The 18113-nt window shown below is 45.1% G+C and overlaps 1 protein-coding gene across 11 annotated transcripts in view; it reads right to left on the reverse strand.

The window, feature by feature from the left end:
- The window catches only part of MAPKAP1 (MAPK associated protein 1), a 232978-nt gene that overhangs the window by 25461 nt on the left and 189404 nt on the right, over positions 1 to 18113 (reverse strand). For all 11 annotated transcript variants that reach the window (XM_019970850.2, XM_019970851.2, XM_019970845.2 and 8 more), the window contains one exon: positions 3362 to 3499. In XM_019970850.2, coding sequence (XP_019826409.1) covers positions 3362 to 3499 — 138 coding nt within the window. The remainder of the gene's footprint in view (positions 1 to 3361; positions 3500 to 18113) is intronic.

Raw genomic sequence — 18113 nt, forward strand, 5'->3', positions numbered from 1 at the left:
GAAGGTTTTAAAAAACCATTTCTTTTCTGTTCAAAATTCTGACAAACATGTCTCAAGTAGGACTGGGGACAACTTCATTATCCTCCCAACACTTACTGCCTTTTTGTAAAGAGGGCTGTTTAATAGCACGTCTGCTCTGTTTTCACAACTAAATTATTCCAGTTGGTCACACGTTCCAGTCTTCGGCAAGACACTTGTGTTGTAAGAGATAAAAACATGAAAAAGGAAATATATTGCAGAAATCAAAAAACCTTATCTACTTCTAGACTCTCTCTCTTTGCCATAATTCATTCAAGAAGGCCCCAAGAATAATTTTTGATGTAAACTCAGCTACAAACATACATCACTATGCTGATAAAAATCACAGGCTAAACTTATGAAATATATTGACTTTCATTTCTTTAGTGCTGTTAAAATAACTTTTTTCTAAGGTTCAACAGACACAGAAGATAAAAAAGGGTTACCATTAATCCTTTTAAAAAAATGAAGCAGCAGCCCCATAGATTAATTCTGTGGTCTAATGATGGTTTTGAAGATGAACTTTTTAGATTAAGTCAATGAATTAATTTGATGAAGATACTGGAAATCATAAAACAGTAACAGCATCAAGCTGATTCATTGAATACGTCTTTGGGCACTTTACAATATAAATGACGTTGAATAACTTTTGATTTCTAAACTGTGGCCTCATTGAGTTCTATTTCACAACAGTGAACACTCACTGAGAACAACCCTGAAGGTGCTGAGCTAGGGGACAAGGCTACGGAAACCAGTCTCTAGTCTGTGAGTTCAGCATGGAGATGGGGGTGGGAGCTCAAATACACACACACAGTGTGTATAAACTGCTTTACCAGGGGTGTGTGCAAACTCCAGGGGGCAGAATTACAGAAAGAGTCTTGACACTGGGAGCTGGATCTTGACAAATGAGGGGGCTGGGTGTGAGGAAACGGAGGTGTCCATAAATGAGAGAAAGGGTCAGAGTGGAGGTGTATTCCAGGCAGAGGGGAGAGCAGAAGCACAAAATTCCACGTGTGATTGTGTGCTGGTAGTTCACAGAGACTACAGTCCAAATTCACGATGGGAAATTATGGGCCACCAGCCTGAAACAGTCAATGTCTGAATTTCATTTTGTGAGCCTGCAACTTTCAAATATATATATATATATATATATGTATATATATATATTTTTTTTTAAACAGCAAAATCCTTTTTATCAATTGACTTTTTCAAGTGCAGAATCCTCAAACTGGTTGGAGTTAAATGCAGAATCCTTTGGGTGAAGGGGAAGCCTCATGCCCAACTGTGTCCTACACATACACACCCATACATATACACACAAACACACAGACACACACACAGGACCCGGCGGTCTCCCGAGAACCCAGAGTTTTAAGGGACATGGTTTGAAAGTGCTGTGATGGAGACAAGGATTCAGGAAGTGTTTACTGGGGCAGGCAGCGTGCCTCTCTGCTCACAAAGGGTCACAGTTCCAGAGTGAGAGGGGGAACCTCTACAAGACCTACACGTGCAGGTTTTACACAGAGCCATCAAGTAGGTCTGAGCACACGACAAAAGACTCTCCTGCTGGGCTGTCAATACTGAAATGGTGGGGCCCAGGTCTGCTCTGGATCCCTAAGACTTTGGAACTTGGCCTCACCCTCAGAGATGTGTGAGAAGTACTTCTTGGCTGAGTGGCCTCAAGAGGCAACAGGAGGGGTGGCTGTACATCTCTGCTTTATTCCCTATCAGGTTGGGTGTGTTACATCCTTTACCTTCTGATGCCTGAAGCCCAGCCCGGCTTGCAAAGTGTCTTGGTAGGAATATAAGGGAAATCTGAATCCTGTTTCTAGCTCTTTCCCTAACCTTTCCACTCCAGCGTAACCCCCTGTGTAACATGTAAGTGGACTGCTCTCATTTCTCAGAGACATGGAGCATTTATAAAATGTTACTTTTCAAAGCATCTTGAGTTCTTGGGAAGAAAGATGCTAGAATGATGACATCTTTATTGGCTGACTAGCTTGAGGGAGAGGGATTAGGAAAAAGATGTTTATCTAAAGGAGGAGGGACTCTGGCGGCCTTTGGGCAAGGGCCCCAGAGCAGCAGGCGGTTTTTCACCACTCCTTCTGGCAGCCATGCTGTCTCTGCAGCCACCGAGGCCTCACTGGGACGACAGGGTGGTGGGACGGTAGGGGTGAGCATGGCCTTCCTCCTTTCCCTGCACCACTAGGGTCCCCCTTCTTGCTCAGCTGTAGGCTACGGAGCTGACAGGAGGAGACCATGTAGTACGGCTGGATTCAACAAAACAATTATACACCCCCGCATAAACGAGGCCAGGTGGTATACAGGCCCAGGTTTTGTTCTTTAGGTCCCTGTTTAGTTAGTTTTATCTCAAAAACTGGAGCCACATTACAGACACTTGCTGGCCTTTAGATTTCTTACTGTTCCTTGTATTTGTTCCCAGTTTAGCAGACACCGGAACAAAGGAGACTAACACAAATCGGGTGCTCCAAGTTACTGAGTTGGAAGCTACGCTACTGGGGTGCGTGCTGGGTGGCTCCATTCTAACAGGCTCTGAAGGCGAGAACCAGCGTCTTATAGCCTTCTCCAGGCCAAACAACAAATCCTTTCTTCCATGGAGGAGTATCAGTATGACCTGTGTCCTTTCTGTCTTTTCATGGGACTGAAGTCCTAAACATGATTAATCTAAAGGCTATCCTCAATTACTGAACTGCAAAAATATATATGCTACAATATACACTTGGACTGTGTCAACTTTGGTAATTTAACCAGAGGCGTGCCAGCCCAGCAGTGATCTCTTCCACAGCACCAGGCGGGGGTTTAATTACGAGCTGGTAGGTCATGCAGCTGCCAATAATCTGGAGGGTGTTGACACCTCTGGCATGATGGATATCTAAATCTAGTCTTCAGCTGCCACGGGAAATTCTCCAGCTCCCCTTGATCTGGCCAGGAAGGCAGGCAGGTCCGGGTCTGACTCATCCAGCCCCCCAAACGGGCAGAGGAAGGGAACACAAAGTGAAATGAGGGCTCTGGGGAGTGCAGATTCCTGGCGGGAAGCTGCCCCCAGCCCCTAGTCCCCATCGGGGGTGGCGGTGGGGGGGCACTGAGGTCAGGAGCCACTGTGAGCCTCTCTACTGCCATCAAGACTGAGCGGAAGAGGGGCCCGTGTCAGGCTCTGGGTACCACAACACAATCCCATTTGATTAAAAGAAATTTCTGGTAATGAATTAAAGAGACCCAAGGAAAAAAGGACACGGTGGCAATATATTCTCCTGGAACCCAGCACACAGAGGGGAAGCGGGGGGGAGAGAGAACGGGGACATAAATAAAAGGCACTACTCACTGGGGCTTTTTTCTTCTGCAAGGTCACAGGCACAGAGCAGGTCAGAATCGATCGAGATGGGCTTCTGCTTAATCCAGAACTTGGTGCTGGCTTTCTGACTCGTGACAGGGTCTATCTCCACTTTGTCTCCAGAGATACCTGTAAGGCCGAGGGGAGGACAGAAGAGAAGCCACGAGAAGTGTGAGGTGTAAGTGATTTCAGTGGAATCACCTGACCTGTTTTGTAAATCCTAAATTGAACGAGCATGAACTCTCTCTAGGGCTTCGGGGAATGCCATGGGCTTCTTAAGACAGATGTAAGGAGACTCCAAATGGTACGGAGAAGCCGCCCGTCTGGCCTCCTGGGTGGGTGAGCCAGGGTCGGGGTGGGGAGAGGGGCAGCAACCAAAATCCATATACGAAGGTATTATGAAGCCTTCCTTCTTGGAAAAGATATAATATAGAGCTTACCTACATATCATTAGTGAAATAAACTGTAAGGTAAGGTTCATTTAAACAATTCTGATCAGTGGTCTCTGCTGTGTTTTGTTGTAGAAGATCTGGGTTGGGCAGACAGAGCTGTCAAATCACCTATGCCTAAACAGCCAGGCTACCAACGAAGAGCTTCTGACCTGGAAAAATCTTCCACACTAAACACAGGAGAAGTTGCTCTCTCGCTAAAGAAGCCTCTGACACTAAGTAACTGTCCACAGCATATCTAAAGGGAGTCACAGGAGGACTACAAGGTGCTTCACGCAAAACCTTCCAAGCGCAAGGCTTCAGGCTGTGGAGGTACTGCTCCTCCGCTAAGGGAGACAGCCCTGGGTGCACTTTATGCAACAAAGGCTTTCTAACAGGGAACCAGAATGTTAACTATGGGGACTTCAGGCTTCATTTTCAGAGCCCTGAGAGACATAACACACTGCGCAGTGACCGGGAGCAAAGCTATTGGGACGACCATGACAGCACCAAGGAGGCAGGGTGTCCTGGGACCACCTTGGAAACCACAGCAACGCTCTCCTGGATCTCCGAGCAGACGGTGCCCAGCCTGACACATAACATCTAGGCTAGAAGCTCTCTTTTCCGTTTTACTGAAAATTGAGGAATCTGTTCATGAAGTGAAACGAAACCCTTCAATATCCTTCCAGAGTAGGCCCCAGAAGGAATCTTAAAATTAATTAATTTTTAGGCCACAGTTTCAAGGTCAGGGTCAAAGTGAGAACAAGCAAAATGAAGACATAAGAAACCGGTAAAATCACCGAATGTACATTCTGCAACAGAAAAGACAACCATAGTTAACGTATTTCATCCTATGGATCACGCTCAGGAATTCTAAACTATCATGTAAGAAAACCTGGTAGGCCAAAAGATAAGGCAGATAAAAGAAATAGCTACATTAAAAAGCAAAAACCAAGAGATCACAACGACCACAGTCAGACCAAATTTAAAATTAAAAAAGAACGGAAACACAAAATCCTAGTGATGAGTTGTGCTACACACTCCACTTGTCTCCATTTTATTTTATGAATAAAGAAATCCCAGATAGCAGCCAGACAAAGGCAGGAGGCTGGACAGACTGCAGCACAGTGTCACCTGCCGTATCTGAAGGAGACCCTGCAGTTCAGTTGCTTAACCCCAGTCACTACTGTGTGGTCTCAGGAAAAGATGAGCAATTGGTATTTTTTTAATTAATCGAATGCTGGAATTTGTCATTAGGCATCTTTCAGGAATGCCATATTTCAATTAGGCATAATGTCATCAGCCCAATTGACTCTGGACGTTCAGGTCTAGATGATTTCAGGAGGGTGAGAATGCATCAGAAGACTGATTTTATTACATTTCACTTAAAATAGATTACGACTACCCAGTCACACTCTTCCCTCCAATTTGGTCATTAATTGTTAAAGATCTGGACATTTCTATAGTTCCCTGAAAGAAGAAAAGTACTTACACCATGATTGTTGTTGTAAGTGGCTCCCCATTCCCTGCCTTCCTCTGCTTCTTATTTTGACATTTATAAAAGTCAAAACGAGCAGAGCAAAATAAATGTGCATATCTCTTCTGTGGAATAAACTCTGCCCCACATTCCTTTCTCAGAAAGGGAGGGGGAAAATCATCATCAGAGAGACATGGTTTTAAAATTTTGTTCTATGGCCCTGCAACTCCTGAAGCCGTAGTCAGTCAATATTGTTAATGTAGCTTGTTAATTTGATAGGATTTGTCAGGTAACTCCACTGGAAAATTATATAAAACTGTTCCAGATGAAAAGATGATAGTGACATGAATTAAAGTGATAGAACAATAGTGGAATATAAACCAGAAATGACACCCAAAGTGGCTGTTGATTTATTGCCGTACTGAGTTTGGTTCTGGGCTCCCATGTATATTAGTGCTACAAATCTGGGTCCATTTAGCAGAGGGATGCGCATACATACATCACCAGCTCCTGCTCCAAGCCAAGGTCACTCCCCATTGCATCAATCTTTTCAACAGAGCCTACTTCACAAAGCAGGACTTTTGTAACCATCTCAGATGTAACAGACTCTCGTCCTCTTTCATCTTTCTTTTATCATGTAAAGTACACTTTAACTTCTATTATTTTTATCTGCAAATTGTTCCTGTAGAGTTCATCCATTATGGGCTGTATCTTAGCATCAGTAGCCTAAGCTCTGTTCCACCACGAGAACACTTTCCCAAACACACCCTTCCCTGGGGTTATTGTGTAGTCACCATTCACCAGGGGGAACCCCCAAGTCTGCGGTTTGGGGATGAAGATGTGGGAGTTGAATGCATTAGGATCAAGACAGGCAGGCAGGTGGAACACCACTGAAACAAGCGGTATATTTCAGAACAGCTGCGTGGAAATCAGATTTTTTCTGAATCAAATCACATTTTCCCAGTGACTTCTAGTTTCAGAGATACTTTATCTTCATTTTGGATTGATCTGTAATTGGCAGGGGCTCCCAACACTTTAGTTTTAACTTTCTCTGCCCTGCAGGCTTTCAGTCAAGCAGTTAATGATCTGTAAAACACTTGCCTGCCTAGAGGAGTCACTATTTAAAGAAGCCTGTAGGGGAATCTCTCCTGATGGGAAAAATCCTTTTCTACATTAAATAATCTTCCCCTCCTTAAGATGTGTGAGTCTGGCTTCTTAAAGCGGGGCACACGGCCTCACAGGACCCTGCTCGCTTCTGCCGGACAAGCGGCAGCACCATCGGAGCCCACTTTCCTGAGCACACCCACCAGTCTCCACTGCGGAATTTAGCCTGAAGCAAACAGACCTCTTGGGGCCCCGGCCTGGAGCTGAAAGGACAAGGCAGCCTGGTGGAGAGGAGAGCAGTTTGGAGGCTGGTGCTACAGGCCAGGTCGGGGGCAAAGGGTGGTGAGGCATTAACTGGTACCAACTCTGTGCCAGAAAGGGTAGGAACCCCTTGTGTGCACTGATGCCAATCTCACAACCACCATATGAGGTCGGTTCCTGTGTTTTCTTCTATTTTATAGATGAGGAACTCGAAACCACGGGGAGGAGACGTAACTTGCCCAAGTTCACACAGCTGCCAAGGGGCAGAGCCGGAATGGGAAGAAAGCCAGGTAACCTGTTCCAGAACGTGTCCTCTCAGCCCCAGCATTATTCTGCCAGAACTGTGCGAGGAGCTGTATATAACCTGTGCTAGGAGAAGGGAAGGCGCTGGTTTAAGGCTGGGGAGTGTTTAAGTGGGAAAGCCGTGTTCATACCCAGAGCCATCCGGGTCCCGAGTGTGGGACTTACCCCATCGTTCCTCACCCAGTCTTTAATCTTCTCTCTCCATTTTCACCAAGGAACAAATAATTTTCAAATGTGTCAATAAATTGGAGAAGGCAATGGCAACCCACTCCAGTGTTCTTGCCTGGAGAATCCCAGGGACGGGGGAGCCTCGTGGGCTGCTGTCTATGGGGTCGCACAGAGTTGGACATGACTGAAGTGACTTAGCAGCAGCAGCAGCCAATAAATGCACACCTTTAATTTTGTTCATATGTGGCAAACTGAAGCATGAAGTTCTATCAATATTCTTCTGTTCAACCGCTGAGCATGTTCTGATTTCCCTGGCTAGAGTTTTGTGTCAAGTCTCTGAAGAAAAGGGCTTCCTTGGTGGCTCAGCTGGTAAAGAATCTACCTGCACTGCAGGAGACCCAGGTTCGATTCCTGGGTCGGGAAGATCCCCTGGAGCAAGAAATGCCAACCCACTCCAGTATTTTTGTCTGGAGAATCTCATGGACAGAGGAGCCTGGCGGGCTACAGTCCGTGGGGTCACACGGAGTCAGTTGGACATAACTGAGCGACTAACAATTTCACTTTCTTCTAAAGGAAAGGCAGAGGCACTCCTTGAAGTGTCGTTTATGCATGATTAACAGGCAATTCAAATGGTAAATCTATGTCCAAGAAAAGAAGGGAAAGCTGGTTTCTATTAAGTTTACATTTCTCTAACTTAAATGGCCAACAATAGAGGACCAGTTAAGACAACCATGTAGGAACACAATGCAACCATGAAAAACTAAGCATAAACAAAGCTCTGATTTGGAAAAATTCTTATGATGCTAGGTGAAAAGGACAGGGAAAATATTTATAGAAAAGAGGTCAAAAAAAAAAAAAAAAAATGGAGCTGTAACACTGAAAAAAAAAAAAAAAATGGAGCTGTAACACTGAAAAAAAAAAAAAAAAATGGAGCTGTAACACTGAAAAAAAAAAAAAAAGAAAAGAGGTCAAAAGGATATGCTTCATAGGTTAAGTCAACTCTGGCCAGTGGTAATTTCACCAAAATAAAAACAAACATCATTTTAAAAGTTGACTTTTTTGGTGGGGGTTGGTTTCTACTTTAGAATTCAGAACGCTTTCCCAATTTTTAAAACATGAGAGGACAGGAGTATGTTAAATTCTGTAACTGGTAATGATGAGAAGTGATTCTAAACTGGAGACGACCTCCCCCGAGCAGTCCTGCGGTACCCACAGGGCTGCAAACAGGGGTGCCACTCTGACCTACGGTGCTTGGGAGGCTCCACTCCAGCAGGCTCGGCCAGTGAGGAGGAAGACAGGACGCAGGCTGGCCCGAAGCGGCCAGGGCTGGCCCCTTCCCTCGGAAACAAGGGAGGCCATTTGTCTCCTTTACCAGCTCTCTTCCCCAACCCACTTATCCAAAGCCATCCGTCATGACCTTTTCATGTTCCCACTTCTGACAGCTTCCAGATACAGTGAGTCAAACTTCACTGGGAGCAAACTATCACACCAACTGTCAAAGCAGAAAACACTGCCTGATTGCTGTCCTACATCAACGCCAGCGTATAAATCCTTCCTTAACAAGACAGCTCAAAATAAACAAAAATGCAACTCTAACGTATATACAACTCTCTGGGGAGACTATTTGTCCAAGGCCTTAGAGTTATCGCCAGGAGACCTGTGTCTGTTTTAGCTAACTGAAAGATTTCCCTACGAGGAAATTAGCCCTGTGCATTATTTCTGCTAACACAGACTGGGCACCTACCCTGGACAATCTCTGTGCTGGGTCCTTTCATGTGTAGCAACTTATCACAAGCTCAGCATATCTCTATCAGGAAGGCAGGAGCAGCCCAGTTTGTATTTCAAGGCAGTGGCATAGAGGTTAGGGACAGGGAACTCTGGAGTCAGACATTCCTGATCCTGACTTTGGGGATCAGCTTCCCTATTTTCTAATGCTGTGATTTTGGGAAACTTGCTAAAAAACTGGCAATAATAGAATCCACCTCATGGGCTTGTTATAAGGATTGAATGAAATAAGACTTGTAAAAGTGTCAGCCATCGTGCTTAATCCATAGCTAGCGGCCTTCTGTCATGGCTCAGATGGTAAAGAATCTGCTTGCAATGCACAAGACACCAGTTTGATCCCTAGGTCGGGAAGACTCCCTGGAGAAGGGACTGGCTACCCACTCCAGTATTCTTGCCTGGAGAATCCCATGGGCAGAGGAGCCTGGTGGGCTACAGTCCTTGGGGTTGCAAAGAGTTGGACACAACTGAGCAATTCACATACACAGGGACACCTACTACTACTTCTCATGACTGCTGCTATCCGGAGTCAGGCACTAGGCTAAGGGATGTGACACAGATCAAGAGATGATGGTCAGGACGAGTGTGAGCTTGGAGAGTCACAGGAGGGATATGAACGAGGGACCTGCCAGGCTCTAGTCTGGGGTGAGGGTGGGGGGTGATTCTCTTGGGGAGCCACTCTATACCCCAGTATGGGAAACACCAGGATCCAGAATGACTGTCCAATTGCGGAGACCAATGCTCTCAACCCCATGAATCCTGGCAATAGCCTCCTATCCCCAAGAGGGCAAACTTCTTCCTGGCAACCTCCAAGAGATCAATTCAAAATCAGGAAGAACATTTTCACACCTGAAGCTGTGGAAACCCTGGTGCTAGGGAACCCCTGCCCTGCATGGTCTCCAGGTCATTAATCTGGAGATTTTGATCTGCTGATGTTATCCTGGGCAAAGTGGCAGTCTCCCTCGGTGAGCCTGAGCTTCCTCCCTTGTAAAATGGGGAACAGTACCAACTTGCAGGGCATCATGAAGGTGGAATGGCCTAAGCATGCAGAAAAGAGCAGAGCGCCTGGGACATTGTAAGGGCTCAATCAGTATGAGGATTACTACTAAAACGACCGCAGGAAGGTGAACTGCCACACTTGCCCAGGGTGAACCATGTCAGTAAACAGCGAGGTTGGGGCTGAAGCCCAGGTCTATGGGACCAAGTCCAGTGTGTGTTCTGACCCCTCAGCTGTTCCCTACTGTCCCCGAGGGCCATGTGTGGCTCTTAGAAGGCACACAGCCCCACTCAGGGCCCACTTAAAACGCCCTTCCCAGAAGCTGAAACACCAGTGTGTTTCAGCATTTAGCATCCCACACCTCAGTGTTTTCCTGAGTTACTGCTTATTTGCTCAGACATCACGAGCTGTGGTTCATTCATCACTTTCCTACAACCGCGAGTCTGAGACGACAAAAGCCCCACCACTGGTAAACCCCAGAGTCTCTTTTTACACAGTTCTACAATCCTCTTGTCTTCCGGTTACCTACAGCCTGCGAAAGCCTGGAAAAGCCCCCTGGGAGGGCCACTGAACAACTCCTTGCCAGAGTGGATTTTGCTAAATCTATATAGCAATCAATAGCATCCACAGAGCAGGCAGGGAAGTCTTTGAAACTTTTCTGAATTTACACACAGGATCAGATACACAGGCTGTTTGGGCTTAATGAGACCTGAGAGATCACCTAGTCTGGGACTTTCATTCTCCATACAAAGAAATTGAAGCTCAGGGCTGGGATATGCCTTGTCTGATGTCACCCATTAATGACAGAGCTACAACATAATTCATATCCCCAAACGAATAAGCTGGGGCTTACAAAGACCCAGTGTATCTCACCATGCACTTTTATAATGGTCAAATGCATTGCAGCATAAAATGCACAGTCTCCGACAATTTATCAGGGATCCAAAACGAGATCAGTAGAACCTTACATTCTTGAGATCAAGTGGATCACTAGTTCTGTTAAGTGGAAAAACATCCCCAAATCACTTGGGATCCAGAGCTAAATGTGGCCAATTTCAATGTAAGATTAGTTAGAGACTTGGGAACAAGTCTGCTATACTTGAGTAGACTATTACCCTTGGAGTGCAAACGCAGAGGTGGCCTGACCACAAATGAGCCCATGTCTGTACAGCAGAACTCAGCACGGTGCTCAGCACAAGGAGCTTACTAAACAAGACCTTGGACTATAATCTCAGTAACACCCATCCTTGGATGAGGGCTAAATTCTCGCTGTAGAGAAGGCAGCTGCAAAGATTTTATACTGGCAAAGTTAGGTTCCCAAACTAAATATTCTCCTGGTAAATACATGGTTCTTGGGGGGCATTAGTGGTAAAGAACCTGCCAATGCTCACTCCCTGGGTGGGGAAGATCCCCTGGAGGAGGGCATGGCAACCCACTCCAATACTCTTGCCTGGAGAATCCCATGGATAGAGGAGCCTGGTGGGCTACAGTCCAAAGGACTGCAAAGAGTCAGACACGACTGAAGCGACTTAGCAAATATACCTCAGGTGAACTTAAATGTGAGGAAGCAGTAATGTTGTTTCTTAAGAGAATTTATATTTAATCACCTGCAGAATGAGGAAACATCAGATCTTCCCCATGCTCAGTACACTGGTGGAGCTCAAGTGCCAAGGATGAGGAAGTGGTAAAAAGAATATGGAACCTTGGTCAACTTTCACCCATCTGATTCCCATTAACTTCCATTATGCCAATGGTTATCCACTTTTTCCAGTTCTTAATTCTTTCTTAGCGATCTGAGGAGCCTGGCACATTGTCATTAGTAATCCTGGATTACCCAGTAGGGATTCTCAAAAGAGAAGATCTGGGAGTGGAGAGGAAAGCATACAGTTGGAAGAAGCCCCTCGAGCTTCTGACATTTTCCGTCAGGAGATTTTCCCTTGACTTGATCACTGCATTAAGCACTAATGCGGTAAAGACATTTTCTGGAGGAAGTCTTGACAGTGTCTGTCCTGCTACTTCACAGGTTCACTAGGATTTGTTAAATTCTGTTCCAACTTTTGGTTCAGAAAATGTTGCCACAATAGGAAGAGAATCATCATTTAATACTAGAATTTCTTACTACCTTATTGTTACGAGTACTTAGAATGCTAGAATTTGCATTCCAAATTACTCAGCGGATCCAGGGATCTTGGAGCTAAGCACAATGCATGTCTCCCCATGAACATTTTAGTGTCTCTGCACGGAGAAGGGTTATCTCCTTAGTATTCAGTCTGAGATGGAAACATGGAAGGAAGATTGGTCCGTTTCTTAAGACCACACATTTCAGGATTGTGTCATTACTTGAACTATATACTCCACAGGTACTCCAGCGGAAAGTAACAGGGGCATATATTTTATTCAAACAGCCACATGAACTACTTTTAGTGTCAGAGTGAGCCTGAAGAGTAATCAGCCCAGGCCACCGATGTAGATTTCACTCAGGCAGTCCTGTGTTGTAATGTGTTCTTATGTTTGCATGCTATGCATTAAAAGTAACACTGTGATAAGGTCTTCTCTTGAGGGCTGGCTTGTAGGTACTGGCCAATGGATTAAATAATGACAACAAATGGCAAACACGCTGCCTCTCGTCATGCTCAGGCCCAGGGCAGACATTTTTAATCAATCACCGAGTTGACGTTGCTCTCAGATCCAGCCTGAGATGCTACCTCAGCGCAATGCTCTGGGCAGTCATTACAAACCTGACTGGAGCTGGTGTAAGACAAAGCCCTCTTTGCTTCTCTAAGGTATGTGCTACTGTACTTGATACTTCTGTTAACAAAATACTGTGATCAGAAGTGTTATGATTATGCCTATGGACTGCTTTATGAAGAGAGAATGGAGGTAACCATGGAAACTTTTGGTAGAGGTTATTTTATAATCTTACACAATAATGACATGGATGGAATTCATGGTATATGTTCAGTGATATATTCTTTTAGTGATGTGGAGATGGTCAATACTGGCAATTGAGAAGGTGAAGGGCTCAAGTTAGCACAAGTGGCATGACTATCAAAACACTTCTCAGCCTGAGACCCTGTGCTGGGAAAACCAGGCTGACCTGCCCAATCAGTAAAAACAAGCCTTGGACAAAGAGATAAGGGGCAAGAAAGTCCTTTGAATACTGTGAGACTGCATTTCCCAAACCGCACAATTAAGAGGAGATTCTGAGCCAACAGATCTGGGACGAGGCCAGGAGTTGGTGATTCTGATACACGGTCATGGTAGGAACTGCTGCTTTACAGTAGCATGTAAATGACAGGCCTTCCCTGTCTTGATTCTTACATGGGTTTATTGGCAGCCCTGTGGCTGGTGTGTCATAATTAATTCAGTTTCTATAAGCCAGATAACAAGAACTTATTGATAGTATACTATGGGCTTCTTAGATCATGGCTGGCATTCGCCATCTGATCCTTTTCTTAACTTTTTGACCACATCATGTGGCAAACGCAATTTTAGTTCCCCAACCAGGGATGGAACCCATGCCCTCTGCAGTGGAGGCTCAGACTTAACCATTGGACCATCAAGGAAGTCTACCTTTTGATGTTGTAGAGTCAGTTTCCCTAAACCTACTTCAACCTGCCAGCCTTGGGATGTTTGGGTAGCAACCATGTCTTAGCAACCCATTCCAGTATTTTTGCCTGGAAAATTCCATGGATGGAGGAGCCTGGTAGGCTGCAGTCCATGAGGTCGCTATGAGTTGGGCGCAACTGAGTGACTTCACTTTCACTTTTCACTTTCCTGCATTGGAGAAGGAAATGGCAACCCACTCCAGTGTACTTAGGCTCCTTGAGTACACTCTTGAGTATGCTCCAGTGTACTCAAGAACTTCTTGCCTGGAGAATCCCAGGGACAGGGGAGCCTGGTGGGCTTCCGTCTATGGGGTTGCACAAAGTTGGACACGACTGAAGCGACTTAGCAGCAGCAGCAGCAGCAACATGTCTTAGTGCCTGATCCTGCAGTCAAGCGTACAGGAGCTCAAGTTAATGGAAAAAAATTTCAACTTAGCATAAGTTCAAGCAAGGTCTACCCTTAAAGGGCATCTGTGCTTTTAGGCCCAACATGGAAGGGAAGCAGACAAGATGAAAACAAAATCCAAAAACGTTTTTGGGAAATATAGGAACGGTCAGGCATGATGGCCTTGTCTGGTGAGTTTTCTGGGCTGGTAGAGCAAGGATGGCAAACAGATTTCAGCCTAAGAACCAACACCAACTGATTGGTGGGTGCTGCTTCTGGGCTGTGTTGGAAAGGGGTCAGGTCTGTGCCAGAGGGAAGAGGTGCAGTGATTGGTCAGCACTGTGAATGGAGGAGGGTCTAGCAGCACACACGCTACCCTGACACTGACCTCCAGATGCTAGGGGACGGAGAAGAGTAAAGGATGCAGAGCATGTTTGGAATGGGCCAACTAGAAGTAATCACTTCCTTGGTGAAGGGACACTATTAATGACCAAGGTGTCTGTCATGTGATGGACTGGACTGAGTGTACGGGATTGAGTTTCAGTCCCAGTTCTGCTACTGGGATGGATATCCTACTGTGTATGTGATGACTGAGGGGGAGGGCAAGACAGTACTTGTTAAGTAACAGCTAAGTGCCAGTAAGCACTAAGTGCTTTATATGCATCACAGGATTTCATTAATGCTTCCAAATGTCAGTTTTCTGTCATGAAATGGGAATAGCATTGTCAATGTGCTGTGTCAATTAAATAGGGTAAAGGGGTGAAAGTTCATTGTATACCATACATTGTTATAGGAATAGAGTATTGGCGCAAGGAGGATCTGCTTGCAAGGAATGATCCAGTGGTTAGCCAGAGACCTCAGCCTCAGACAGTCCTGGGTTCTGATCTCAGCTTCACTACTTACTAGATTTCCCCTACACCCCACTTTTCTCACATAAAAAAATAGAGATAATATCAGTACTATCTAATAAAGGCCTATGATCCAGGAGACAATGCATGTAAGAATGACCAGCAGAGTGCCTGGCATATAGCAAGCATTTGATAAATGATATCTGCTTTTAAAAATTATAGAGCTTCCCTTGTGGCTCAGCTGGTAAAGAATCTGCCTGCAATGTGGGAGACCTGGGTTCGATCCCTGGGTTGGGAAGATTTCCCTGCAGAAGGGAAAGGCTACCCACTCCAGTATTCTGGCCTGGAGAATTCCATGAGCTGTATAGTCCATGGGGTCGCAAAGAGTCAGATGTGACTGAGTAACTTTCACTTCACTTTAACAATTATAATTTTTCTTGTTAACTATTTAAAAAGATTAGATCGTTGCCCTACATTTCATGAATGGCCTCCGATAAAGTTTTTCATTCACATAAAAGTCTGGGGAAAACTGATTGAATCTGGGGTGTTGCAGATCAAAATCTGAGTCTCTTATTCCCTGACTTTTGCAGAAACAAGTGGCAGATGGTTAAAACTGGAACATCGGCCCCTGCTCCTCAATTGGGAGGCAGGCCGCTGTGACGGCACCGTGGAGCCCGGGGATGCTGAGCCGCGGCAACGTGTTCTCAGGTACCACTCACTCAGAGCGCACGGCTGGTCTTCTCTGGGATCGGCAGCGCTGCTGGGTGAATGCCGCACACAGACACTTACTGCTTAGAAGAACTTGCCACAGGGGGCAAGTGAAATCTCTGCTCTGACTGACACAGGATGGACGAGCAGAGGAGACCATCCATCAGTGTCAGGAAAGATCTGAAGCACCTGGCTAGTCAGTTGAAATAAAATAAATTATTTACTGATCTCAGAATCCAGCTGCTCACTTGACTGCTCATAAAGACTGTGTGCTGCCCTGGACTTCGCAGTTGATTCTGTTTCAGAAAGGAAGAATTTCCAGACTGCTGCGTGCAGGCTTTTGTTGTTGTGAGAATAAGAGGGTGTTACCATTTGCTTTCCAAGGAGGAAGTCTGTATCTGAATTCACGTACATGGGAACAGGAAGTGGACTTATTCACTGCATGATATAGCACTGATTGGCATGGTTATCCAACTGTCACAAAATTATTGTACTTAAGATTAATTAATGAAGCTTTTGCTTACAATGCTAAAGACTAAATTTAGATTCATAATGGAAACAAATGCTGAGACCTATTTTAGAAGTGCCTCAGTTGTGACTCTCCACCAGAGGGCGCTATGGGTGTCACTGGAAACATCCAGAGCTGACTGCAACCAGCTTCCCAGTCATCTTGCTTCTGAGAACCAATGCTCTAGAGAGATACTTGGGTTACCAGCATCATCCATGCCTACTTGACAAGTCCACACCATGACTTTGCCAATAGAAAGTGAAAGCGAAAGTCAATCCGTTGTGTCCAACTCTCTGTGACCCTATGGACGGTACAGTCCATGGAATTCTCTAGGCCACATTACTGGAGTGGGTAGCCTTTCTCTTCTCCAGAGGATCTTCCCAACCCAGGGATCGAACCCAGGTCTCCCGCATTGCAGGCAGATTCTTTACCAGCTGAGCCACAGGGAAGCCCCTTGCCAATAGAGCGACTACCTAATCTGAGTGATCTGGTTAAATACTTTCAAGATGGTGGAACAGGAGAGAAAGCAATAAATAAAATAAATATTAGAGACAATGATAACACTAAGATAAACTCCTGTGGGCCACTTTCATACATAGTCTTGAAAGGTAAACATTATAATTCCCACTTCATAAATGACAAACATGAAGACCGAAAAAGGAAGGAACTTGTCTAAGCTTAGGTAAGCTGCAGGTAAGCAGTAAAGCTGGGATTCAAACCCACTGTTCCCTGCAGAGTTGGGTGTCTTGGCACAGATCCTTTTGTGAACTTTTCCCTTTGAATAAATATACAGATCAGAATCTGATGAATTTAAGTTTGGCTTTTACCCTTCAGAAAAAATTTTGGGACAGAAGTCCACACTATCGGTTATCTTTCCAAGGCACTGCTTTCCACCTGGGGAAACAGCAGGCATGGGTTTGCTGATTATGCTCGCCTGGGAGAATCCCCGCCTTGCACCCTGGACCTCTATCTCGACTGCAGTCAGGCTAGTTAGAAATTCTTAAATTTCTGGGCTTCTTAAAGTTGGAACCACTCAGAAAAAGCAGACCTTCTGTTACTGGGAAAGAATCGCAGGCAAGCACGAACGATGTATGAGTAGCACTCTTATCTTCGCAAACTTTTAACTGAGGATATACAAACAGAAAGTGCATAAAGCCTAAGACTATATAAAACCTGACTTTCCCACCAAGTCTACAGAAGTCATGTAATCAGCACCCGGACCAAGAAACAGAACCTTACCAGCACCCCAGATGCTCCCTCTCCAGTCGCTGTAGTCTCTTCAGCCCTGATAACCACCATCATTACGTCTACAGATTATCTTTGTGTATTTCTGAACATTATATAGATGGAACCGTACAGCATGTGCTTTCACCCCCTTTCTGGATTGTTTTTGAGCCTCATTATTTTTACTTCTATGAGAGATACCAGAAAAAGCACCTTTAGGAAGAAAAACACTGAAGAAGTTTATGTTTTAACAATCAAAATTAAATAAGCCTTTTGTACCATTTTGGAGGTTTTTTGTGAGGAGGGATAAAGGATAAAGAGGTCTACAGAGCAGGAAAAAAGATGGGTTCTGTGTGTTCTGATTCTAAGACACTGGTGCTAATTTCTCTATTTCGTCTGTCATAATAACCATCATCTTAGAAGCTGATGTTTATTGAGAACTTGCTATGTGCCAGGGCCTTTCTAAGTATTCCACGTGTGATAAGACATTTGGTCCCCATAATCACCCCATCTGTGAGATAGAGACTATTATCTTCATCTTACAAAGGAGGAGACTGTAGCTTTGCATCCCTTGCCTGTGCTGATACAGCTAACGAATGAGCCAGGGTTTGAACCGAGCCTTCTAACTCTTGGGTCTGTCCTCCAAGCTTCCACTGTGTGGCATCTCCACTAACAGATCTTGCTTAAGAGGGTCTACCAACTGCCAGGCCTCGGCTAAGCTCGATGGAGTATCTGACTTGCTCCCCACAGTAATCCTAAGAAGCTGGCACACTCACATTCTCATTTAAACAGAACAGAATCGAGGCTCAGAAAGATTAAGACATTGCCTAATATGGCTGGTTGTTGACAGAGTCACAATTTAAACCAGATGTGATTCCAGTGCTCATCTCTTAATTACTAAGCTACTGTCAGCTTACTTCAAGCTCCTGTCAGTCAAGCTGG

The sequence above is a fragment of the Bos indicus genome, chromosome 11 (assembly GCF_029378745.1).
Source record: "Bos indicus isolate NIAB-ARS_2022 breed Sahiwal x Tharparkar chromosome 11, NIAB-ARS_B.indTharparkar_mat_pri_1.0, whole genome shotgun sequence".
NCBI lineage: Eukaryota > Metazoa > Chordata > Mammalia > Artiodactyla > Bovidae > Bos > Bos indicus.